Source organism: Alternaria viburni (assembly GCF_023758015.1).
Source record: "Alternaria viburni strain BMP 2772 chromosome Unknown scaffold_7, whole genome shotgun sequence".
NCBI lineage: Eukaryota > Fungi > Ascomycota > Dothideomycetes > Pleosporales > Pleosporaceae > Alternaria > Alternaria viburni.
The window spans coordinates 1,226,893-1,252,126 of NW_026055776.1; the positions used below are offsets into that span (position 1 = coordinate 1,226,893).

The 25,234-nt window shown below is 53.4% G+C and overlaps 9 protein-coding genes across 9 annotated transcripts; 5 read left to right on the forward strand and 4 right to left on the reverse strand.

Moving 5' to 3' along the window:
* Nucleotides 1-222: 222 nt before the first annotated feature.
* Nucleotides 223-1,523, reverse strand: J4E79_004382 (uncharacterized protein; the record flags this gene model as incomplete). The annotated part of the gene is made up of 3 exons (XM_049353267.1): nt 223-483; nt 532-1,088; nt 1,139-1,523. The coding sequence occupies 3 exons, from the start codon at nt 1,521-1,523 to the stop codon at nt 223-225; spliced, it is 1,203 nt and encodes a 400-aa protein (XP_049212646.1).
* A 2,328-nt stretch (nt 1,524-3,851) lies between these two features.
* Nucleotides 3,852-8,897, forward strand: J4E79_004383 (uncharacterized protein; the record flags this gene model as incomplete). Its single annotated transcript, XM_049353268.1, has 3 exons — nt 3,852-5,533; nt 5,580-8,196; nt 8,253-8,897. The coding sequence occupies 3 exons, from the start codon at nt 3,852-3,854 to the stop codon at nt 8,895-8,897; spliced, it is 4,944 nt and encodes a 1,647-aa protein (XP_049212647.1).
* A 736-nt stretch (nt 8,898-9,633) lies between these two features.
* On the forward strand, nt 9,634-11,656 carry J4E79_004384 (uncharacterized protein; the record flags this gene model as incomplete). Its single annotated transcript, XM_049353269.1, has 4 exons — nt 9,634-9,958; nt 10,081-11,094; nt 11,143-11,161; nt 11,320-11,656. 4 exons carry the CDS (start codon nt 9,634-9,636, stop codon nt 11,654-11,656), a joined length of 1,695 nt encoding a protein of 564 aa, XP_049212648.1.
* A 433-nt stretch (nt 11,657-12,089) lies between these two features.
* J4E79_004385 (uncharacterized protein) lies at nt 12,090-13,663 on the forward strand (the record flags this gene model as incomplete). Its single annotated transcript, XM_049353270.1, has 2 exons — nt 12,090-12,906; nt 12,960-13,663. 2 exons carry the CDS (start codon nt 12,090-12,092, stop codon nt 13,661-13,663), a joined length of 1,521 nt encoding a protein of 506 aa, XP_049212649.1.
* A 1,253-nt stretch (nt 13,664-14,916) lies between these two features.
* On the reverse strand, nt 14,917-15,273 carry J4E79_004386 (uncharacterized protein; the record flags this gene model as incomplete). The annotated part of the gene is made up of 2 exons (XM_049353271.1): nt 14,917-14,950; nt 14,975-15,273. 2 exons carry the CDS (start codon nt 15,271-15,273, stop codon nt 14,917-14,919), a joined length of 333 nt encoding a protein of 110 aa, XP_049212650.1.
* Nucleotides 15,274-17,965: 2,692 nt separating this feature from the next.
* On the forward strand, nt 17,966-19,210 carry J4E79_004387 (uncharacterized protein; the record flags this gene model as incomplete). The annotated part of the gene is made up of 1 exon (XM_049353272.1): nt 17,966-19,210. The coding sequence occupies one exon, from the start codon at nt 17,966-17,968 to the stop codon at nt 19,208-19,210; it is 1,245 nt and encodes a 414-aa protein (XP_049212651.1).
* A 153-nt stretch (nt 19,211-19,363) lies between these two features.
* J4E79_004388 (uncharacterized protein) lies at nt 19,364-20,053 on the reverse strand (the record flags this gene model as incomplete). The annotated part of the gene is made up of 1 exon (XM_049353273.1): nt 19,364-20,053. One exon carries the CDS (start codon nt 20,051-20,053, stop codon nt 19,364-19,366), a length of 690 nt encoding a protein of 229 aa, XP_049212652.1.
* A 2,280-nt stretch (nt 20,054-22,333) lies between these two features.
* Nucleotides 22,334-22,870, forward strand: J4E79_004389 (uncharacterized protein; the record flags this gene model as incomplete). The annotated part of the gene is made up of 1 exon (XM_049353274.1): nt 22,334-22,870. One exon carries the CDS (start codon nt 22,334-22,336, stop codon nt 22,868-22,870), a length of 537 nt encoding a protein of 178 aa, XP_049212653.1.
* A 912-nt stretch (nt 22,871-23,782) lies between these two features.
* Nucleotides 23,783-25,221, reverse strand: J4E79_004390 (uncharacterized protein; the record flags this gene model as incomplete). Its single annotated transcript, XM_049353275.1, has 2 exons — nt 23,783-25,085; nt 25,139-25,221. 2 exons carry the CDS (start codon nt 25,219-25,221, stop codon nt 23,783-23,785), a joined length of 1,386 nt encoding a protein of 461 aa, XP_049212654.1.
* Nucleotides 25,222-25,234: the final 13 nt, after the last annotated feature.

Sequence of the window (25,234 nt, forward strand, 5' to 3'; positions counted from 1 at the left end):
AGACACCCCAGACCCTTATAACCCGTCGCCAAAATCTCTGCTGCGTGCATAGATGTGGATGGATGTGAACCGTTCTCGTAAACGCCGATTACTCCTTCCAGCTAACCCATGCAAAGTGTCAAACCGCTGTCAGTCCGATGAGTACGCGTCCTCTACCTCTTCTTCAGAGTACGTGTAATCCTCTTCATCAGAGTACGTGCAATCCTGTTCTAAGAAGGATTTCTACTCCTCCTCTACCTCCTCCACTGTTGCGCGCGGCGCCCGTTGTGTGACGGCGCCCTCTGGTGCGGCTTCTGAACCGGTGGGCTGTGGTGCGGAGTTGACAGGTTCTGAGGCGGGGGCAGCAGCGGGCGCTGGTGCAGCTTGAGCGGGGGCAGCGTCGATGGCACCCTTCTTGGGCTTTCCCCCGGCGGCCTTTGCGGCGAGTTTGGCAGCCTTCTTCTCCTTCTTTGCAGCCTTCTTCGCTTTGATGTCTTCGGGGGTCTAGAAATGTTAGCTTTGAGTCTACAGGCTCCAGCAAAGGAAACATACCTCTTGCCATGCGTAGACAGGCCGGAACGAGTCGAAGAAACCAACATCTTCAAACAGATTAGGATAGAGCCAGAAGCCAGGTGGTATCGTGAAGACGGTGATGATGAAGATAATGAGCCGAACAATCGCCATGGCGAAGAACAATCCGATAAGACCAAGCATGCCCATACTCAAGTACCACACGCCCTGTCGCAAGAAAAGCGGCCATAGAGGGAAGAGCACTATCGTAATGACGAGAAGCAGTGCGCCAACAGCGTACAGCTTCTGCTTCCATTGCGACCCCTCGTACAGCCAGATGTAGTAGTTGTCGTCGTTCGCGTCTTGGTGCTGCTCGATCTTGACTGTCCACAGACCCTTGACGCGCTTAGGCTTGGCGTGGTTGTGGCCATCGTGCGCATGGTCGTCGACCTTTGTGACTCTCAGCGCGAGGAGAGAGAGGGGTAGCAGCTTGAAGCAGTTCTCGGCGGAGGCACGGTCGATGACTTCGGGGAGGAGAGGGTTCTTTGCTCGGGCTTTTTGATATGCGGGGGACTGCAGGGCACGGATTGCTCGCTTGACTATTGGGTGTGAGTATGACGTCTATAACTGAGGTGTGTGCAATGCCTACCTTTGAACATGTCCTTCCTCTTCTCGTCATGTACGACTGTCCTAGGCTTCAAGTCCTGCGACTTCAGCCAGTTGGCGACAGCAATAGCTTCTGGCTTGGGAGGACCGGGCTGGATGGGCTGTTGTTGCTGCTGCTGAGCACGCTGTTGCGCCTGCAGTTGCGCCTGTTGCTGGGCCATGGCTTGCTGGCGCAATCTTCCGACGTATTCTTGAACCGTGATACCGTGTTTCGCTGCCTCGGCCTCTAGTTGCATTTTGATCTGTTGTATTTGCTCTGGCGTAGGCTTTTCGCCATTGGGTCCGAGGGGAATGGGAATAGAAAACGAGCCTGGTGGTGGCCCGCCTTGAGGGGGACCCTGCTGCGGTGGGGGACCTTGCTCTTCCATGGTGAAAGGGAGACTCGTGACGTTCGGTGAGGTGAGTGCAGCGGTGCCTGTGCGGGAATCCTTTGTTGTGGAGGGCGTCCGGAGGGATATAGGCTCAGCGTCTGACCACCGTGGAACATTCGTAATGATGCCACATTGCGAATGGTAGGGCCGAGCGCGGCATGACTAAGCCACCCCCGACACAATAAAATCTCTGCGAGCTGCAACTCCAGTTCTCGACATCGCAAACACCAACTTTTACCACAGTTCTTTCTCGTCGCATTCACGGCTGCACGCACTGGTCTGCACTCTACTGTTTGTTACTCTCAGCCATCATCGCTATTGCATCCGCATGCAAACTTGCCAATGAGCAGTGGCTGGGCGCACAGTATACAGTCAGGGACCCATCGAACTACATTTCATACTAACCACCGCTCTTTCCTGAGTACCTGCATCTACTCTACGCCTTTGGCGATGAGGCGCACGTCTGGCCATTGCGGCAAGGCGTTGATGCTCGCCTGGAACAGCGCCGCTTCGTGTCGCCTGGGCGCATGCGGTGCTTCCACGTACAGTCCCGACAAGCAAACTTGGATATCAGAATCAAGCCAGCTCACTACGTCGCTGCCTGGATATGCTCCGAACCATGTATGCTGGCATGGTTCTGGCGGCGACATTATGCTCGTGATGTTCACTTCACCAACACTCTGGCCCTTACTTCCCTTACTGTATAGGCCTATTTTGGTGTGAAGAAGAGAAATGACCCATTACTCACCGCGTTGTCTTGCCTTTTGGTTTGGCTCCAGTGGTCCTTTTTCGAGGTCAACATACATGCACATTGAGTTCCTGCTCATGGTCATGTGCTGTCGAATACACAGCTTCCGCTCCGTCCGGTGCCGCATTCTTGGTACGCTATGCGGATCGACATGCACCTGGCACATGAAACATGGCATCAGTGATGAGTTACTATAATCGTGGTTCGACATGTGAAGACAGATATGCAGCCGTCTCAGTCAGACAAGCAGCTGCAGCCGTATATGCGGCGGTAGTCTCGCCTAAATACAAAGGGCGTTTCGGGCGCCCCAGGCTACATCATCAGAGCTCGAGCAAAAGGGCCGGCCTGACTAGGTGACAAAGAACGGGCACGGCGGGCTGTTGGACGCTGGATGCATGGTGGTGGCCCAGTGGATATTGCGGCACCTGCATTGATGGACGCGCTGGTGGATTAGAAGGCTGATTGGCGCTGGAGATCGCCGTGAACGTTGGATGGGACTAGGGCCCTGGTAAGCCGCCGTCTCTGGCGGCTTGATGGCTCTGCAGCCCGCCCAGGTGGAGTTGGCGACGCGCGATGCGGAGAGCATCAGGACCGACTTTTCTTTTCATCGAGTCGGTGTAGCAGCGAGCGGCACTCAGTCTTTCGGTCTTCACGTGTATTGACATCCGGCGCCTGACACGTCTTGCGTAGAGCGCGATCATCGATCATCGATCATCTCCGGAAACCCCCAGACGGCCTGTCGTGTTGCAGCAGGGATCGCTCCAAGCCACCACTCGAACGACTGAGTGCATACGGAAGTGGATAGGCCTGCCGCTGCTTGGTCTCCGCCGCACCACACCTCGTCATCTCTCGCGCCCGCCTATCCGCCGACAGTGAGAAAAAGCAGGCATCGCCGCACCTGCTGAGCGCTGACATTCTCGCCCTCCGACTCGGGCGCTGGACCGCTGCAGACACGCAGCCAGGCAGAGACGACGTGACGGACCGCTGCTGCGCCCCAGGTCGCCGCCCGTACCACGCTTATCCTGTGCCCCAAGCCCGCTGCTGTGCGCCCTCCGCGCAGACGACTCCCGTTCCGCGACACGACGCCCGACCGCGTCCCACGAACGCGCAAACTATCCGCCCGCGAGTGCGCAGCCAGACCGGCGGCTCTGGTGCATGCGAGTGGGTACATTCCAGACAGACACGTCTAGGGACCCGCCCTTACATACCTACACCACCGGCCACCGCTCCTCGCTGCACATCTTCATCCATCGCGCGCTGACGCCTGGGGCCACCGCCACACTCCGCTCCCATCCAACCCCGCGACACACACCCGTCATTACCGGCGCCGTAAATAGACGCCTACCTGCTGCCGACAGCATCTGCGACCACCTGTTCTCCCGCTACTGCCGGGGTCTCTGCTGGTGACGTGCCAGTACGGGGACGCCCGGTGCTGAGGAATCCGAGCCACGCCCCAAAAGACATGTCAGTCGTAGCAGACAGGCGACGATTTCGCGAAGGCATCGGCACCAGTCGCTCCTGGTGAGGCTGTGTCGACCCTCTGAACACCACTCCCACGACTTGTCTGATATCTCACCATGACTATGGTTCGGCAGTACCCCCCGCAGCCGCCGTCGCAGCTTCCCTCCTCCGTGGCCTACAACAACATCGCTCCTGCCCCCGCCCACGCCCCGTTCCTGCGCAATGCCGCCAACCTCGAGGGACACAGTCTCGCCCAGCAAGCGCGACCGCAGCAGTACGCCCACCCGCTCTCCAGACACAACTCGTACGGCTCCCAGCCCTCCGAGTCTGGCCGGACACCCAAACCCGCAGAACACATGCTTCGCCGCAAGACGCCCAACGGAATTCTGGCAGCTGCGTATGACGGCACATCCGTCGAGAAGAACGGGGAGCCGCATGCAACCAAACACATCCTCCTTCCCGTGACAGCTGAATCAAAACCACCATACGGTGTCAAGCAGGATCTCCCTCTTCGCTCGCCAGGTGTCAACAGTGGTTTCGGACACGGTCAACAGAATACGCCAGAATGGAGTCCCAGTCGTTACTTCGAGACCGGGTCGGGTCTTACAGGCCAGCACCTGCCCCAGATTGATTCTATGCTGAATCAAATACCCACATTACAACCTCTTCTTCCATATCAGATGTATGGTCATCCCTTCTGCGGGCCTATGGGCCCGCCCTTCCAGGCGCCTTTGAATCCGACTGTCTCCAATGACCAAGGACCATTCGGACCCTACTGGCACGACGGTACTTACATCCCATATCGGCCTGCTGCTATGCGGGATCCTCGTTTCCTACACCACCCGAGTCACAATTGGAGTCACCCGCATAGTAACGCCTTTATCAGTCACCCCTACAATGTCGTGCCCAACTATGCTCATTATCCGCAAAATCCTGTCCACCTGGATTACACCCAAGGCGCCTACAATCATCCAGCGAGGCCGTCAATAGACTTATCCCCCTATGCACATCCTCAAAACCATGTCGCGTTAGACTATCAGAATCAATCGCTGCCTCCACCTCTCACACAGCGTCCTCAAGAGTACCTGCACTCTGGTCAGACGACGCCAGTCGCGGAGTATACCCCCACCATGCCGACCGACGAGTACGGGCCAGAGTCACCCAACGGGCAAAGTCGTGAAAAGGTGTTTGCTTGGGCTCATGCAGTATATGTGGACCTACTCAAGTACCTTCAATCGACACGTAAAGCCACTTCGCAAAATGCTCATGGACGTACACACCATAGACCACACATCTATCCTAAACCGCCACGGCAGCCTGGACTCAGTCTGTCGAGTTCCTCCACCAACAACGTTCCATCTCTGGAGCGACGTGTCTCATATCCTATTCCCACTCAGTATGCCTCTCACTCGAGGGCAGATTTCGGATCTAGGAGACCCGCAATGCCACACTCGCGCTCCCTGTCCGCGTGGTCCGTAGGCAGCTCGGATGCAAATGGCCAATCATGGCAGGGCATGCCACCGCAACAATCCATGCTGCCCCCAATGCCAGGCATGGATCCACCACGTACCTTGCGGCGGACCTCTGGCTCAGTCGCAAGCGCCCATCAGAATCTTCGCCAGGGCCTGCCTCCGAGTATGACCGCTGCCTCAGCGCTCGAAGCGATCACGAAACATTGTGAAGAGAGTAAATGGAGCTGGATAGATGGCATACTTTTAGGGGGTTGTCTCGCGTATGCACTAGGTGACTATCAAAAGGCTCAGGACTGGTACAAACACATCCTTACCTTAGACAAAGAGTAAGCACCCCACTTTCTATCCCCGAGTCATACTAACGCACATCAGTCATGTTGAAGCTATCTCGAACCTTGCAGCCACAATGCTTGCTCTTCAGCAGAAGCGTGAAGCCGAAAACTACTGGAGACGCGCAGTGAAACTTCGCCCCAGTTACTTCGAAGCTGTCGAGCACCTGATTGGATTACTCTGCAGTGACCACAAAGGTCGTGAAGCTGTTCAGGTCATCGAAGAAGTTGAACGCCATTTGAGATTTGCCAAAAGGGCCGACGCTCTTCGGAGCCTCGAAGTTGAGAGCGAACGTTCTGCCTCTGAAATAAGCGAATCAAGTCTGTCGGAAGCGTCTGATCGGCCCGTGTTTGAGTTCGAGGGAGAGGACGAAGCCGTTTTCAAGGATCTAGACGAGCTCCCTGGCTCGGACCAGCCAGGCTTTGGTTCAAGCGGATATGCCATTGCTGGTTGCGACAACGGTCGCGTTCTAGCTCTGGTACATGCCAAGGGCAACATGCTGTACGCACTCGGCGACAATGCCGGTGCCGCCAGGGCTTTCGAGAACGCGGTCCTCATTGCATCTGGACCTCATCCCAATGGCATCGATGGCCTCATCAGGCGCATTCTTGGCGTCGTTGGATACAATGTAGCGGAACGCTCTCCAGGAGGCCGACGTATGCCCCCATCGTCTGATCCTATACTGCTACCGCCGGACGCAGCGACCAGAACGGCTTTGCTCTGCTTTGCGCCGCACGGCCAACTTCCAGGCCTGAAATACGTTCCTAGCGAAGGTCTCTCTAGGAAAGCGGCTATCTCGACTACAAGCAACTCTCTGCTTTCGCTAGCAAAGATTTTCCAGGACGGCATGGCAACCAATTCACCCAAGAATACCGTTTACCAAAGCAACTATGGTGTACGAGAGATTTTGGCTCTATACTACCTGTCGCTTTCCCTGCAGCCCAGCCCATCGACAGCAAACAACGTAGGCATTCTTCTCGCTAGCGTACAGCAATCTGCCCCTTCCAAAGCCAATCCAATGTCGCATGCTTTTGCCGGACCCCACATCCCTGGGCTGATGCCCGGTAGTGGAGTAGCTCTTGCGCTTGCGTACTACCACTACGGACTCCAGCTCGATTCATCCCATGCGCATCTCTATACAAACCTTGGAAGCCTCTTGAAAGATATTGGCCAACTAGATTCTGCTATAAACATGTACACACAGGCAGTCAAGTGTGATCCGAACTTCGACATTGCTCTCGCCAACCTCGCCAACGCCGTCAAAGACAAAGGCCGGATAGCTGATGCCATTTACTACTACAGAAAAGCAGTAAAGTCCAGTCCGGACTTTGCCGAAGCTGTCTGCGGGCTTGCTAATGCCCTTAACTCTGTTTGCAACTGGGCTGGCAGAGGTGGTATTGCCGAGCACGGCGGATCAAGAGACCGCTGGCATGTCAACGATAGTGGCATGCTTCTAGACGCCAAGATACCCGGTGCGTCGAGCTCAGGTTGGATCCACAAAGTCGTGAAATTGGTCGAGAAACAGCTTGCCGATGGGGAGGACTGGGGTCGAGGCATGATGAATGAACAATTCATACGAGATGTCGTCCGTCCCCTGGCTCTTACGGGGAGCGCGCACAATGTAAAAGAGAAGGAAAATAGCATGGTGTCAGTGTTGCAGCAATGGAAGGGTCAAAAGTGGGAGGGTGCTCGCATCGTACGACTCGTTGAGCGTGCTATACGATGGATGACTTGGCAATGGTACCAGGATCGCTACGTCACTGGAACACAGCGACCACCGGCCTCCTACAAGAGACCTCAATTGCCAGCAGCTTTGACGGTACCTGCGGCGCCTACTGTCCTACCGTTCCACACATTCACCTGCCCCATGTCGGCTAAACAGATACGTCTTATCTCGCAACGTAATGGCCTCCGCATCTCGACCTCGACGTTAAGAGTCCCTTGGTTACCTGCGTCCGTCTACCAGCCTCCTGCGCCACCGAAACCATACTTGAGGGTCGGCTACGTATCATCGGATTTCAACAACCATCCGTTGGCCCACTTGATGCAGTCGGTATTCGGTTTCCATAATCCAGGTAGAGTGAGGGCATACTGTTATGCCACCACAGCGAGTGACGGATCAGAGCATCGCAAGCAGATTGAGAGGGAATCGCCTGTCTTCTACGATGCCAGCAGCTGGTCAGCGGAAAAACTTGTTCACCAGATAACTCAAGATGGCATCCATGTTCTTGTCAACTTGAACGGCTACACAAGAGGTGCGCGGAATGAAGTCTTCGCTGCCCGTCCCGCCCCTATTCAGATGGCGTTCATGGGTTTCGCGGGTACTCTCGGCGCCGAGTGGTGTGACTATCTTCTTGCCGATGATACCGCTGTTCCTCCAGATACACTCCGACAATGGCGCCGTAACATTGACCTGGAAGACGCTCTTGTAGACGACAACAGCGGTGGTTCAGACGAAGAATGGATCTACGGAGAGAACATTGTCTTCTGCCGGGACACTTTCTTCTGCTGTGACCATCGACAAAGTGCTCCAGACTCGCAAGGACGACAGCCCAATTGGGAAGAAGAGCAACAGCGGAGGTGGGCCATGCGTAAAGAGATCTTTCCGAACCTCTCAGATAATGCGATCATCCTTGCAAACTTCAACCAGCTGTACAAAGTAAGTTGAATTGCGCCTCTTCCATGTGTTTGATCGCTTACTAACGTTATCATCAGATCGAGCCCACGACGTTCCGTACCTGGTTACGCATTCTTGAAAAGGTTCCCAATGCCGTTCTCTGGCTCTTGCGTTTCCCCGATCTTGGCGAGACCAACCTCAAGCAGACGGCTCTTGCCTGGGCAGGTGCAGATGTGGCAAGCCGCATCATGTTCACCGATGTTGCACAGAAGCATCAGCACATTTCTAGGGCTCGTGTCTGCGATCTGTTCCTTGATACACCGGAGTGCAATGCACACACAACCGCCGCCGACGTCCTCTGGTCTGGAACACCACTACTGACTTTACCTCGCTACAAGTACAAGATGTGCTCTCGCATGGCAGCATCAATTCTCAAGGGCGCGTTACCCAAGACACCAGCAGGTGCTCAAGCTGCGAAAGAGCTCATTGCGAGCAACGACGACGACTACGAAGCCATGGCCGTACGTCTCGCACGCAACTGCACGTATAACGGCTACCGAGCGCAAGGCCGTTTAAGTGAGCTTCGCCGCATGCTTTACGAATCACGATGGTCAAGCCCGCTTTTCGACACCAGACGCTGGGTCAGAGACTTGGAAGATGCTTATGAGATAGCATGGAAGAAATGGGAGAAGGGAGAAGGTGGCGACATTTGGTTGCAACATGAACCATCTCCGCGCGCTTAGCGATCGACTTTTATCATTCATTTAGACCGCCGGCATAGCTGTTTTTGTTTGCGGCGAGCATCACACATATCTGGGTTAGACTCTGTCGGCATACGCCAAGGGGCCCTTGGATTTAGCGAGCACTTACTTTCGTTGTTGTTGTTGTTGTTCTTCTTTGTTCCTATACCCCATATTGATTTGGATTGGATATTTACGGATGTTTAACTAGCTTATGTGGCAACCTTCATCATATGCGCGCGAAGTAGATAGCTTCTGTCGCTTTCTGGAACAGCATTTTCTTGGGCGTTGGATGACTTGCATGGCACCGTGACGGAGCTGAATACTATCCACCAGTTGTCTCCGTCTTCTTTATTCGCACTCGATCTGAACGTGTTCTGAACTTGGGTTTCATTAAGCAGCTCACGGATGTTTCTTTCGCCTGACAACAGAATCGGCACCATTAGAAGTACGATGCACTCCACTACGCACATGTACAAAGATGGTGCCATCTAATTATCTAAATTCCAAGCAAACGACTCCGAGTACTGGCTGAGAAGTCATGAATATGCGTCATGTTGCGCTCAGGAGATGAAGCAGTAAGCTCGATCGGAGCACTAGCAAAGCTTAGCGCGATCGCATCTCCACAAATCCCTCCCCTTACACCTAACCTGCATCACGAAGCATTGCAACCAGCAACATCAATTCGCCATTGGACTGCCAACCCTCTACAATTATCTACACACGTATCCAACGCGCCATGGCCCCGCGCAAGAAGGCTACCACGGTCGCCAAGCCCAGTAGCAAACCCAGCAAACCCAGCAAATCCATCATTGCACCTCCCGCAACACCTCTAACGCCAGCAATACCACCTGCACGCGCACACGATGCGTCGTACCACTACCCGCTTCTTTTGGACGGTCGATCTGGTTGCGACGCGTTGTTGAGTTGGTTCCATGGCGTTGCGGAGACGCGTAGTATGCCGTGGAGAAAGAAATGGATTGATCCGGAAGAGTACGAAGATAAGGAAGAGCTGGGACGCGTTTTGTCGAAGAGGGCGTATGAGGTTTGGGTTTCGGAAGTTAGTGAGTATATCATTTTCTTTGTGGTGGAGTTTTTACATTGGACGCGTGAACGCGGTGTCACGTGCTCTGTTCGCAATCGCGTCTCTGGAGGTTTGAGGAACCGTTGGCTGACAATTGCATAGTGCTCCAACAGACTCGCGTGTCGACAGTGATACCGTACTTCAACAACTGGGTCGAAAAGTGGCCCACAGTTCAAGATCTTGCCGAAGCGAACCATGATGATGTTCTTTCCGTATGGAAGGGTCTGGGTTACTACTCACGTGCAACACGCCTTCATGAAGGTGCGAAGGCTATGATTGCCAAATCTGCTGGTGCCTCGTGTGCTCTTCCCAGTGGTGCTACGGAGCTACAGGAGTTTCCCGGCATTGGAAGGTATACCGCAGGCGCGGTGTCTAGTATCGCATTCGGTGAAGCAGAGCCTGTCCTCGACGGGAACGTGGCGCGCGTGCTCAGTCGACAGCTGGGTTTGTACATGGATGTTAAGGACAAGAAGGCCACAGACGTTCTTTGGGATATGGCCGATCGACTAATCAAACATGCTTCTAACTTTCCGGAAACGCGGACGAGTGAGGTGCCCGGGCTGTGGAATCAAGCGCTTATGGAACTCGGATCCACACTGTGTACGCCGCGACCCAGGTGTGACGAGTGTCCTATTCAGTCGACATGCAGGGCCTATAGCGAAGGAAAGGCGTTATCTGACAAGCGCCAGTCGGCGGTTGTAGTGCCTGACATAGAGGATGCATGCTCTCTTTGTGCGTCGTTGGATACCGAAGACTTGGTTGCGGTTTCTGAAGACGCAACGAACGATGAGCCGCCACGAGCGAACAAGAAGAGAAAAGCCGCCACAAAACAAACAAACACTATCTCGCAGTACTTCTCCGTTGGAACGCCCAAGTCAAACGTAGAAACGGAAGACGACGAGGAGGATCTTGATAGCCCACTTGTCGATGATTCCAAAAAGCGGAAGCTGCCGGCACCTACTGGGGAGTCGAAATCTATATCCACTTACTGCTCACTGTTCCCGAAGAAAGTGGCGAAGAAGAAGGCAGCCGAAGAAGACTGTGTGGTATGCATGGTAGAGTTGCGCTCGAATGACGGCAGCAGTAAATGGCTGATAGAGCAGAGGCCCGCCAAAGGTAAGCTTTGCACTACGATACTAAAGCACTGCTGACGGTTGCGTGAAGGTCTCCTCGCATCACTGTGGTACGTAATAAACGCATGCTATCATGGCGCCACTGCTGGGTGGCTGCTCGGGTACTGCCTAACGCCCATTGCCGTCCAGCATCATATCTTGTCTCATGATAGGCCCATTGCTCGGCTTTTCTTATCTAGTGCTGGGGCGTACGCTGACCGTGATACAGGCAATTTCCGCAGAACACGCTGACTGCATCGCAAAAGACGCCTCAGCAGCGCAAGACGTCGGCGCAGCAATACATCTCTGACCTCGATGCCGGCGCCGCTGACATGAGCAAAGCGCGTTTTGTTGCCAGCTTTCCGCCATTGGTCCATGTGTTTAGCCATTTGAGGCTGACCATGCATACCTATCAGTACAGGATCGACGCCGATAAGGCCGGAGATATCGAGCTTACATGCAAGGGCCCGCCCACCCGCAAGTGGGTAGACAGCAAAGCCATGGACAACGAGACCTTGTCTACGGGAATGCGCAAGTGCTGGGACCTCGTTTCCGAAAGCCTCTGATGATGTCGTCGCGAGGCACTTGCGATGGGTGAGTTGAGACAGGTTCCACGTGCGCGGTACCCCACGTCCCGTTATCTCCCGCCAAGCGATACACATGGCTGGCTTCCGCTTTCCGCCTCCTTGGCCATCTCCACTCCTCCTTAGTGTCCTGGGGAAGTGGAACGATAAGGAACTCTGGATGTCTCTCACTATACCGATCACGGCGAATAATTCCTTCCCATGGCTGTGGTTCTGCTAGCTGGTTTGTGGTTGGCTGGAAACAACGCGTTGCATATCATGTTATCCTGGGAACGAGATGGCGCGCTCGTGCAACCGAGACGTGCGTAGGGAAGAGATCGCTAGATATAAACGTGGTCGATCCCCGAGGGTTCGGTACTGTGAATTGCTCCGAGTGTACGACTTTTGGTGCTTTACCGTACAACATATTGTCAATATGGCGGCTATCCCAGCCCCGACACCCATCACGGAATGGCCGGACTACGCTGTCGATCCCAATGGAGGAGACGTCATGACAACTGATCTCAATGCGCTCTACGACAAGGGCGATCTGTGTTGGATGCTGGTCAGCACAGTACTATGTTGGTATGTGACACTTCCATACATGTTGGAATCGAAACATACTGATGGTGATAGGCAAATCACACCCGCCATCGGCTTCCTCTACGCAGGCATGCATCGCCGAAAGGCAGCGCTGACCATGATCTTCCAATCTCTCTTTTGCGCCTGCGCAGTTGGCATCCAATTCTGGGTATACGGCTACTCTCTCTACCAGTCGCATACAACCAACCCATTCCTGGGAGATTTGTCAAAAGCAGGTCTACATAACACACTTGCTTCCCCTTCGCTCGCAAACGCCGATATCCCTGATATACTCTATGCTGCATTTGGGTTTACTTTCGTTACCTGCACCGCGATGATCTTGGCTGGGGCGATGCTTGAGCGAGGACGCTTATTTCCTTCGATGCTCTTTCTGCTTTGCTGGACTACGTTTGTATACTACGTGCTAGCACATGCGGAGTGGAATCCTAGTGGTTGGCTTTACAAGCTTGGTGTCCTCGACTTCGCCGGCTCTGGTCCTGTACACATCGCGTCTGGTTTCTCTGCTCTGGCTTGGGCTGTTATGCTTGGTCCACGCGTCGATCCGCATAAAGAGTCGCATCACCCTAGGATACCGCACTTCAAGCCTCACAGCCCTTTTCTTGTTGGACTTGGCACGATATTGATCTGGTTTGGATGGTTTGCTTTCAATGGTGAGTGAAGGCTGTATGTTGAGAAGTCGAGGCAGTGTACTGACAGTCCGTAGGCGCTTCGACTGCCAACCTCTCCCTTCGCTCCATCTACATCGTCTGCAACACCAACCTCGCCGCCTCTGGTGGCGGAATAGCCTGGGTCCTTCTGGAATACATGTTTACGCGCAGATTCTCCATCATCGGCTTCTGTTCGGGAATCATCTCCGGTCTCGTCGGTATCACACCAGCCTGTGGATTCGTGCCAGTCCAGACAGCAGCCTTGATAGGAGCCCTTACCTCCTGCGCATCCTTCTTCACAGTCCGCTACAAATACCTCCTCGGCATCGACGAAGGCCTCGACATCTTCGCCATCCACGGCGTCGGCGGTTACGTCGGCGACATCATGACCGGTTTCTTCGCCGCACCATACGTACCCGCCATGGACGGCGTAAGCAACACCTACGAAGGCGGCTGGTGGGCCCGGAACTGGAAGCAGATGGGTTACCAGCTGGCTGCTGCGACTACATGCGCCGCATGGTCTTTTGTCGTCTCCGTCATCTTACTCTTCATCATCAACAGAATTCCTGGTTGCCATATCCGCGCGACTGAGGATGATGAGCTGAGGGGTTTGGACTACAAGTATTTCAGCGATGCAGATGGTGAAATGGAGGTCCTGACTGGATATGGTCCTACGACGCCGGGCCGAGCGGCATCGCAAGTTGCGAGTGGGTCTGAGAGCCATCAGGATGTGCCCGTTGCAACGGAGAAACGGGATTGAGGCGAGCGCGCCTGGCGATGCTGTTCTGCGCCGCTCGGATGGTTCGGCAACACATCGATGTTTCCTCATGTCTTCCCCGTCGATTGTACGCTTCGCGATTGGGTACGGCGCTGTAGACTCGTCCTCTTTTCTTCATATATGTTTCAGCTTTTGACGTTGTCTTTCTGCTTCTTGTTCTGCAATCGAGATACCAACATTTGTCTGCTTACCATTTCACCATTCTTGCTGTTCTTGTCCTCTTCTCAACCTCAATTCGGGTAATTCGGGTGTCGCCACCTCGCTTCTTGGACGTCTAATCACCCTTCTGGCGGACCTTACTGAGTGGCTTCATCTGTGCCGATGTATCCAACACCGCGTTACTCTCGCATGCCGCTACGCCGTCGACCACATAAGTTTTGAGCGTCCAGCCCAAACTCAGCAATATGCACGCATTCAACATGAAGACAATCACGGCAATGGCCATCAAATTCCTCATCACAGCGTTCACGAACCCATCCAATCCACTTATTACCCCACACGCGGAGCTCGCGGCCCAGCAGACATCATCCGGAAGCGATCCGGCGCTAGTTGGTTGGATCGACGCAACGAACGGACAGTGTAAGCTTCGCCTCGTTCTTCAGCAGATCTGCAACTTCTTCATCTAGTAACCCGATTCCACTAACCCAACTACAACGCAGTCTCCGACCTCCGCTCCTGTGACTACACAGCCACCTTCTCAAACTCTCACACCTTGGCTCAATGCTGTGCACCCGACTCAGACTGCACATTCTGGTTATCATGTGGCTCTCCAGTCCTTTTGGCTGGACCAACGAGTGTGTTCTATGGTAAGAAGTACGGCGGTTGTGGTGCCGACTGTGGGTGCGAGTGAGGTGTAAGCTTTCTGGGTTGTTGGGCGACGAGTTTGGGGAGGGAAACTTTCACTGCGGTGAGGGATATTGGGTATGGTATGTACACTGTGTTTTGTCTGGCTCATGTGATGTAACGCTGATGTGTTGGTAGCTGATGTCACGCAAAGTGTAGAGCATATTTTGGAGAGGTAATAGGATCGAGATTGATTACATCGCTATTACATGATAGACTCTATTCGACACACACACAAAAGCTTGTCTAAAGAGTGGATGAGAGTTTAACAACTGTTTGAGAACAAGAGAGTTGATCTTTTTACCATTTTCCATCACTTCCCATACTGCCGCGAGTTAGTCAGCCCTACTTTAGCGCTTATATTTTGGAAGCTTACTATCGTGTACATCTCTCTAGGCCTTGTAGTACGAAGCAATCGCATTGGCACTAGCCCCGTTGAAATTGTAGCACCTTCCCTGGGCGTAATCGAACGTCGTAGAGTCTACGTAGCCCGATCCGATGGCTCCGGAAGGGTTGCCGCAGCTGTCGGGCGCGAAGAAGTATGCGAATTGGTGGTTTCCTCCCCAGGTCGTGATCCTGAAGGATCCAAAGCCTTGTGGCCAGGCTGCACAGGTGTCGTCCCAGATGTTGACAGTTTGCTGGACATTGCCGCCGCAGTGACGGTCACCGAAGGTATCGATGACGAAGGCGGTTCCACTGGCAGCGAGGGCGGCCATGACAGCAGTGGTGGAGGCGATGGAGAAACGCATTTTGGATGAGAGTGGAAGTTTGCGGAGTGAGAAGGTAGTCTTGAAGATGGTAGATGCGGTTGAAGGAACTGTTCAAGTTGGTGGACGATACAAGATTACCAGCGGAAGAAGGGATTATATATTCCAACCGCTGAACTTTCTTTCAGCTTCACTTTAATTACTCGGTGTGACACTGCCTTCTTGCTTTCGTGGTCTTCGCGACCGGTGAGGTAGTATTGGCTAGGGTCGACGGTCTGAGGTTGTCCATGCTTCACCGACTCTCTCTCTTCAGTTGATACACGCTCATCTTCGACCTCATTTAGATGGTTCGCGAGCCAGGACGTGCTCAATCACCCGTTTCAAGTCGCTGTGTGCAACCATATAGGCAGGCTGTAGCGATTTTGGCCCCCTCAGCTCGGTTCTGATGGTTTTCTTTGACCAATACTTCCATGCGAAGTGAAGATGCCCTTGGTATCACCGACAACGAGGATGATCTTGGGTATACGCCTACGTTGTTGTAAGACCAAGCTAACAGCAGAATAAAGTTCGGGGCGGAATGGGCGAACAGCAAAATAAGGTTCGAGACGAAATGGGCAGTGGTGGAATGTACGCGTAGAGGGCCGCGCCATGCAATGAGTTCACTGTTTAAGAGGTCATCAGGCTACCTAGGTACTTCTGAGGGCTATACGCCCTTACTCACCGCCCAAACGAGGGTAGAGGAGGAATTACTACCAATTGCCTAAGTAATTAAGGACGAGATGGTGTTGGAGGCTACAACAGAGCACAGACACTATCCTAAGACCGTTTGAACACTATATCACGCTTTTTACATCGTGCTTACACCGTCTCATCCTTGATTGGTTGGTAGCACTTTCTACTCGACCCTATATGGCGCGCTACGGTACTCCGGTGTATCCATGGATGACCTGGGGTAGCTGATTGACAGCAATGCCATTGTTGAGATGAGTGATTTCGTTGCGCAAGTGGTAGCTGCGGGCTTCCAAGCTCTTGCACCTGAGGACAGCGAAAGCCTGAAAATACCTAGGGATTTTGAGCAACACCACCGTTCTGCACTACAACGTGGTAAATAAATTCTAGGAAAAACACTGTGTATACTCTGCAAAGCTGCGAGTAAAATGGTCTCCTCATAATTTTCTTTAGAGGCGTTGCAGTCGAGGTAGAAGACGACCTACCAGCTTATGTCCGGCTTTCGCTGTCTCGCTAGAGCCAAGATTCCTCAAGTGTCCAAGAAGCCAAGAAGCCTCTCGGCCGACAGGCACGTGACGTCGAGTGAGCCCCTCCAGTCTCCATCACTGATACCACGATACCGCGACACGGGCGGCACATCGGCCACGAAAATCACCTTTGCTCCGCAGAACCTCGCATCGCGGCCATCCCTGCCGCATTTCGTCATCGCAAGGCTTGGGATCGCTGAAAATAGCGGGCGCTAGGCCGAACGCAAGTAGCGAGTTCCTCGATCCACGACTTTCGGGAGAATCTCGACCCACGGCGAAGGTGCAAGCGTCCCAAAATACACATGGCATATCTCCACCTCCGCCACCGATACAGCAACCCGCAGTAAACCATGACCAACACGTCTCGTGGCCTCAGAGCTCGTGTTCTCAAGCCGATCCGTCGCCGAGCAAAAAGAAACGTCATCTTTAATCTTTAACCTTTGGTCTCATCACCCAAGCACAGTCAGACAGACAACACACGCCTCTGTTCTGTTGGAAGGCCCGAGAGATGTAGACGCACCTGTCAGCGATCCAAAGAACCGGGGCTGCCCGGTTTGGCGGTTCAGAAACAGCACGTTGGCAGAAGAACGGTTTTCTGGTTCAGGAGCATGATAGCGCGCAGCTGGCAGAAGCCAGGGTCTCAGATCATTGTAGTGTCGATTGAACCCTGTGATTTCGCGCACTACGGACAATGATCTGACCACCACAAAAGCTAACATGACATAGTTTCTCAACATTGAGCTATGCAAATTTTCTCTCCTCAGCCACAACGATCCCAAGAGAGGGGCGCGTTGGATATGAGACCTTCAACGACTGCATACTCTCCACTCCGGATAACATCTGCAGCACACGAGGTGTCAACGGTTGCAGCCTTATCCTATCTCTCACACCTGATACGAGATAATGCCGGTGGTTGTAATGCCGACTATGCCGCACGAGTCATAGCGAGCGAACTGTATTGCCTCTCCTGTGCTAGCGGCGCCCTGCTAACCTGGAATGAACACGAGATCTGTGGATACACAATAGTCCAAGTTGCTAGGGCCGCAGACTGTTCGATTGAAGCCTCCAAAATGCATGCGCTTGCAAGCATGCGCTCCTGCACGACGAGGCCGTTCGCCCCAAGGTCTTACACAGAGCCTCTGATGGTGGTTCTTGATACGGGGGGCTCCACAGTCAGTTCGGCATATCATGTCGCATGTTCCTGTTGATTGAGGCCTTTTCTTCACGCTCTCCATCACGCTCTACTCTTTGTGTAATACTTGTCCGTTCGCTCGGCCATCGACACTCGCTCCACACATCAGATCAAAGGGATATAGTCCATGCTATAATATCTTCTCTAATAATTAATACTCCACACTCTCACGACCTTCGCTACTAGATCTATCGATCTCTAATACCACTCGCCTATCAAATTCTGCGATTCACAGCGAACACGCAACGCCTTATTCACGAACTTCGATATGCCTTCCACGACCATCATGAAGCAGGGCCTCGCCACTGCTGTTCTTGCAGCTCTTCCTTTGGCTGCCCGTGCCCAAGGCACCACTCCTCCTAAGCTCACCGCAGCCTGTAACGATGTCGCTATCTTCATGGCCCGCGGCAATGACGCACCTTACAGCGATGGCCGTACCTCAGGTTTCAGAGATACCGTCTGCGCAAAATTCGAGGCTCAAGGAAACTCTTGCGATTACATGGATCTCGTCTTCGATGCCACTCTCGGCGTGGAGTTCTGCCCTACTATCCAGGACGGTGCCGTCAACGGGGTCAGGCAAATCACCGAGTACAACGCCCAGTGCCCGGATACTTTAATCGTCGTCAACGGTTACTCGCAAGGTGCCATGGTTGCCGGAGCTACTCTGAGTGGCGGAGGCGCCGATGCCTGCGACGTTGACACCAAGACCACCGGCCTCGATGCCAACTCTCAAGCTGGTCAGGCAGTCAAGGCAGCCCTTCTCTGGGGTGATGTCAAGCACACTGCAAACCAGGTCTACAACGTCCTCGACGGAGCAGACAAGCAAGCTTGGGGCCGTACCGGCTCTAACCTTCAGCGTTTGAACACTTACTCCTCCGTCTTGAGGTCGTACTGTGCCGGCGGTGACCCAGTCTGCGCTGGTGGAGATGACGTAGCTCAGCATCTGAACTACTTCGAGCTCTACACCGAGGAGGCATCAAACTGGATCGTGAGCAAGCTGACACCTCTCCTGGTCAAGCCCTCATCGGCCGCGCCTGTCAGCTCAGCTACTCCTACGCCTACCCCTGAGGTCTCCTCAACTGTCGCACCGGTCGAGACCTCAAGCACCGTCGTGGTACCAGCCTCTTCCGAGGCCTTGACTGTCAGCAAGGAAGCTGTTACCACCACCATGATGAAGCCATCTACCATGATCTCTTCATACATCCCTGTCACCACTGCGAACGCTACTTCCACCGCAACTTCCGAGGCGGCTACCGCATACCCCATCACCATCCCTCACAAGCACCTCAACACCACCGTCCCGTACGGCAACTCCACCATGCATGCCTCCAGCACTCTCATGACCTCTGAGAAGCCCTACGAGACTACCTACCTGCCTGTCGAGCCCTCTCACGCGCCTGTTGAAGAGTCACATGCTCCTGCTCCCGCTCCTGTCACCACCATGGCACCAGAGCACTCCGCTCCTGCCGCTGCTTGCCCACCAGCCACCGTCTACGAGACCGTCACAGAAGTTACGTACATGTACGTATAAACTGGCCTAGATTAGGAGAAGTAGTTTGAAGGGAGAATCACGAGAAACATGTTAGATTGGGTGTATATAATACCCTTCGTAAATGAAAAACATTCGTATAATCATGATAGAGATTGTTCTATATGGCCCTTATTTACATTTGATGATTCCTCCTTAGATGCCCAATGCCTTTGCGATAGCCTCTCCGACTGCTGTGGCACTGGTAGGGTTCTGTCCAGTGATCAAGCGACCAGAGATGGCGACCTTCTCGCCCCAAGGCTCAGCTGCCTTGACGAACTTGCCTCCACTCGCCTTGTTCAGCGCATCCTCGGGCAGGAAGGGTACGACCTTGGAGAGGCCAACTTGTTCCTCCTCAGCGTTTGTGAATGCGGTAACCTCCTTGCCAGCGACAAGCAGACTTCCGTCGCTCAGCTTAGCATCGTAGAAGACAGCGGGCGCATGGCACACAGCCGAAACGATCTTGTCCGCCTCCCAGAACTCCCTGATGAGTTGTTGCGATGTTTCGTCGTCGACTAGATCGAACATGGGCCCGTGACCGCCAACGTAGAAGATGGCGTCGAAGTCCTTCGCCTTGCCCTTGAAGTCGCTCAGCTTCTGGGTTGCCTTCCAGACCTGCTCGTTGTTCTTGAGGAAGTTGACGGATACATCGTCTTTCGCGGCTTCGACGGATGCGGGGTCGAGGGGTGATTCACCACCCTTGGGTGATGCTACCGTGATGTTGGCTTTGCTGTGGAGGACGTGGTAGGGGTGCGCGAGCTCTGGCAGGTACCAGCCGGTGGGCTTGCCGGTGTCGCCGAGCTTGTTGTGCGAGGTGAGGACGAAGAGAATGTTTGGCTTGGACATTTTGAAGGTATGATGTGTTTGATTTGATGAATCGGTGTGTAGAGTCGTTGTCTTTAAACCTTTTATGAAAAGTTCGATAGCTTTCCACTGGAGAGTACCTTGCTCAATGTGACGACATGCGGGGTAGCTACGATGGAAAAGGCCCGATTATGCAGGACACCGTCTGTTAGCGTCAGGGACGTCATCTTGAAAATTCACCTTTCCTGCTCGCCGAGTACAAAATACTTACAAATACTCCAGCATGTGATCGGCCAGCTCTGGCAGCTGTTGTGCGACATGCTGCTCCACTCCCCACCCAGATCTCGGTGCAGCTTACGTTTTGAGTAGAATTTGGACGACGATGACGTTTTGTCAGATCCAGCCTTCCTCTTTTTGTTCAGCACATCTCATTTGGGAGCATGCGCTGGCCAACCTTCGGCGTCTCCGGGCAACTTGAAGACAGGTAACATCTCAATTGACGGCAAGATTGTGTTGCAGACTGACATTCGATATGGTGGAGCGCAGATCTTCCTCCAATACAAGCACCAGTCAGTATCAAAATGCAACCCCTTCGCTTTGCGACTTATCGCCGAACAATCTCCCAAGTGACGTCGCCGACCATCTCCACTGGATTCGCTTTCCTCAATTCCACTCCTTGTTTGTCGCTCACGCACCTTCTCCGCATTTTTCAAAGTCGGGTTCCAACTCATCATACGTCGGGAGATCCCTGGGTATGCTTTCGGCCACAAGAGCATAATCAAACACCATATCTGTAAGCTCTCTCGGCAACCTGATCCCTATGACGTGATACACTTTTCTTTTGGTTTCGGCATAAGCCTGGCGTTCAAAGATGCTGTAGGCTGCTACGAACTGAGACTGCATACAGGACTCTTTGGCATACCCAGAAGGTCCGTACTTCTCAGGGCTCCATTCGGACTTGTCGTGGATGGGACAACCATGCATGTCTCTTACCCATTCTCGGATATATCCACACATCCGGGCGGCACCGACAAACGGTATCGGCCTGCAGTAGGATTCCTGGCGATATCGGGGTGTTCTTCCGTCCCAGCCGTAAAATGATTCAAGCAAGAAACAATCGAGATCCTCATCAGCGTTGCTGTCGAGATATATGTCTTCGCTGTGTAACAACTCCAATTTCATGGTCATATACCACGCTACTGCCATATCCCAGCAACGGACAGCTTCAGTGGCCAAGTTCCGCATCATGTGAAGCAGACGTGGCAGGAAAATCTTGTCGAAGTATTTCTTCAGTGGCTTCTGGCTTGTTGTATGGTGCCGTATATCCCAGTAGAAATCCAAATCGCGAGCCAAACACATCTTGAGGAAATGCAGTGTATTTCTGAACCTATTGTCGACTATGAGGTAAAAGACATCCGGACTGACGGCACAGTGCAGGTCTACAAGAGCCTTGAATTCCTCTTCGGGCATGTCTAAGTTCGCTTGTCAGTGCGATGCAGACATTGGAAGGTATGTACGAACCGGCTGAGAAGACGTCATACAACGTCCAAGACCGAAAACGCCGTCCTTTGTCAACGTACGGACCTACAGGGAACTCGAAGTTAAAAGGATAGTTGTCAAGATTTCCCATCGTTACTATGGACAATGCAGGATGTGGGAGTTATGGAAGTGACGCGACTTCGAGCGCGCAGACGCGTTGCGACCTGGGGAAGCTTGGCGTACGTAGCAGTCGCTGTCGGAGGGCATCCTCCCGGGTACAACTCCGTCGGCATGGAACACAGCAAAGGTCGAAAAAGCATAACTCGTTTCGCTGTTCCCGCATACAGCCGCCACTCTAATGAGTCGCTTATACCTGCTCGTTGCATGCAAATGCAGATGAGGTCTTGGATACGCTCGCGATGTATGCCAATCGCAAAGTACTGGGCTATCGCCTTCTGCCTCATGCAAAGATGGACTCACTGAGTATCTCTGCTGTCGTTGCGCGAACGCAATAGCAACGTCGGTTGAATGCCCCCATAGATCGCGCTCCAAGCTCGGCGATGCTACCTGCTTTCATCGTTCCCGAACGGCTAAGCTTCTGGTTGGCCAGCTGTTCAGCTGGGTCGCGCAAATAGCCCGATTTGATCTCGTGTGCATTTAGATTGCGGGACATATGAATCAGGACGAACTTCTGATACGGTGTTTACGTGTTCGCGAAAGCCATAAGAACAGATCCAAGGCATGCATAAAACGCCAGTTGCTGCGAGCGGCATGTGCAGTCAAAATATTACATAGAAGATACTCATCGCAATGACATCTTTCGACAACAAAACTGTCATCATCATGGGTTGCAGCAGCGGCATTGGCCTCGCGACGACCCTCCTCTTCCTATCACAGAAAGCCCAAGTCTTCGGCATCGATATGTCGCCGTTCGACCAAGACCTTGATGTCACCCAGAAAGCGTTATTCACCTTCCACAAAACCGACCTTTGCAAACCCGGCTCAGCAGAAGATGCCATAGCTGCTTGCATCACAAAGTACGGATCGAAGATCGACGTGCTGGCTAATGTTGCAGGCATCATGGATGGTTTTGGCAGCGCCGATACAGTCAAGGACTCTGAGTGGGAGCGCGTCCTTACCATCAACCTCACAGTACCGGTCAGAATGATGGCGGCTGTGTTGCCCAGTATGAAAAACCAGAAAAGCGGTGCCATCATCAATGTTGGTAGTTATGCAAGTCTTTCCGGTGCAGTGGCAGGCATCGCATACACAGCCAGTAAGCATGGGCTTGTCGGTGCGACCAAGAACGTCGCATGGCGCTTTCGCAAAGACGGTATTAGGTGTAATGCCGTACTCCCAGGCGGTGAGGACCTCGTCTAGTCCTTGAACTCCGAAGATCTTATTCTAATAGGAGTTTCAGCCGTGCCGACCAATATCCGCTCGTCTGTGGTGAAAGAGGACGTCGATCAGGCTGCAATGGAAATGTACAAGTAAGGGTTTACAGCCCTTGGTACCCTGTCATCGCTGACAAGCTCGCAGCCCCGTGCAGATGTTGTGCCAAGGTCTCAAAAGAGACGATCTGCCATACGGATCAGTGGGCCCGAACGATATTGCACAGGGCATTGCATTCCTTGCGTCTGATGCTGCAAAGACGATCAGCGGTATTATGATGCCGATAGACAATGCTTGGTCGACGATATAGGAGGCGGGCCCAGTACTACAGAAGCTGCTCGCTGATGGCGTAGCGCGGCGCTTCTCCACAGGACTCAGTCAACACAAGAAATCTGGAGACTTTGCCGACAAGTTCGAACATGTAGTAGAAGATGACGGCCTATCTATCAAGTTAGTAAATGATAGCGAGACACGAACAACACCATCCCAAAGCAAGAGATCATCATTCAATGAAATTCGTTATCGCCTGCTGGGCACAGTCATGCCTCTCCGACAGCAACATCCAGCTCTCGCCGCCTCTTTCGTGCTGCCGCTCATCCGCGCAGCAACTCTGCCAAGAATGCCTCCATTGGCTTCACATAGGGAACTGTTCCAACCATGCCTGCCTCTACTAGGCCTCAGTCCACAATCAGGCGCTGCACGGTCCTGACCGCTAGCTCCGCCTCGTTGCAACAACCACTAGTTCGACCTCGACCCAGCACAGACTCATCGGAGAAGCTGTTCAGCGAAGGAGTCGGCCTTCGGGAACTGCCAGGATGGTGATCAGGCTTCCAGCAAGTTTTGCGTACATGCAGTTCGCATGTTGACATACATCCAGGTGCTCTGGCGCAGATATGTCCCCTAGCGAATCAAGCCATGATATCTAAGCGCTGCTTTGCACCAGTTGAACTGCCTTCTCCCGATAATGTCGGTCAGCTCTTTGCTGTGGTACTTCATCGCAATGTCCACCCGTTCCTCGTGGGTCAGATTAACGACTTTCTTATATGCCCATGGGCAATCTCCAGGGAACGTGAAGTCTTCTGGGCCCAAACTCATAGCCCAACGGGTGAGCCAAGGGCCGTATGGAAGTTCTTCCGGCTCAGGAGACTGTCGAGCAGTTCTTGCACGCTTCTTTGCCTTTGGTCGCGTTGACGGTGTTGGTTGCTGAGAAGGCCCCGCTCCATGATTCGCACTATCCCTCATTGCCCTCGGTTGCGTTGGTGGTGGCACCTGCTGAGAAGCACTCTGACTTGCAGCCTCCCTCTCTGCCCTCATCCTGGCACCGGGCAGCTTGTCGGGATAGAATTCCTCGAAGGCATCCCATAAAGGCGCCCACTCTCCATCCAGGAAATTTCCCTGTGCAATCGCATCCGAAAGCTCATTGACAATATTCAAGGGGACTTGGAAGAATGGCTTGCCACTGAACGGAACTTCTGTCCCTTCTTTGTCGAATCTTGCCGGCAAGCACCACTTCTTGAGGTCTAGAGGCTCATCCATTTCTTTCCTTAGAGCATCAAAGGCTTTCGCCAAACTCTTTTGCGGGTTTATTAAATCCAGCCCAAGTTCGCGAAGGTAAGCGTAGACAATCCTTCCGACTTCACTTTCCGTAGGTTGATGAGGTGGGGAATGTGTTTCCTCGGAGTCCGGCGTGGGCAACCGTGGAGGTGGCGCCATCTCAGTAGCCTTGCCTTTGCCCTTGTCTTGTCTCGATTGTAGTGGTGTTTCCGGAAGTTCAGTATGCTCGGCTCTGAATTGCATTGCCGCACGCGAAGATACAGGAGACGAGATGTCCATAGCGGCTTCAGAGGGAGGGATTGAAACGCCTCCATTAACGCTTACATTGCTCAATGCAACACCACCATCAACGCTTTCTGGAACACCGCCATCAATGCTTTCTGGTACACGTCCATCAACGCTTTCCATGTCTACATCCTGGGTAAGGTCCACGTGCACTCGCTGCTTGGTGGTAGACGCTGACCGCGACTTCGAATTGCTGGAGGATGCTTTTCGGGAGTTGTTCTTGGACTTGTGTTGGTTCGGGGAGGTTGGGAGAGGTCGTATATCGTCGAAGAATCGCTTCTTCCTTACGGAGAATTCTTGCTCCGTAGGGCGGGCGCGCTTTGCGGGAACGTGTGGTTGTTGCTGTTCGGTCACGTCATGGTATCTATAGGAAGAGATCAGCTGAAGAGCTCTTGGAACAACTCGCAAGATGCTCACTCTACGGGATCGGAATACCCCAAGCGACCTTTCTCGGGTGGGTCATACGTGATTTTACTAGGAGTCCACTCGTCCACTGGCATGATGCTGTCTGGA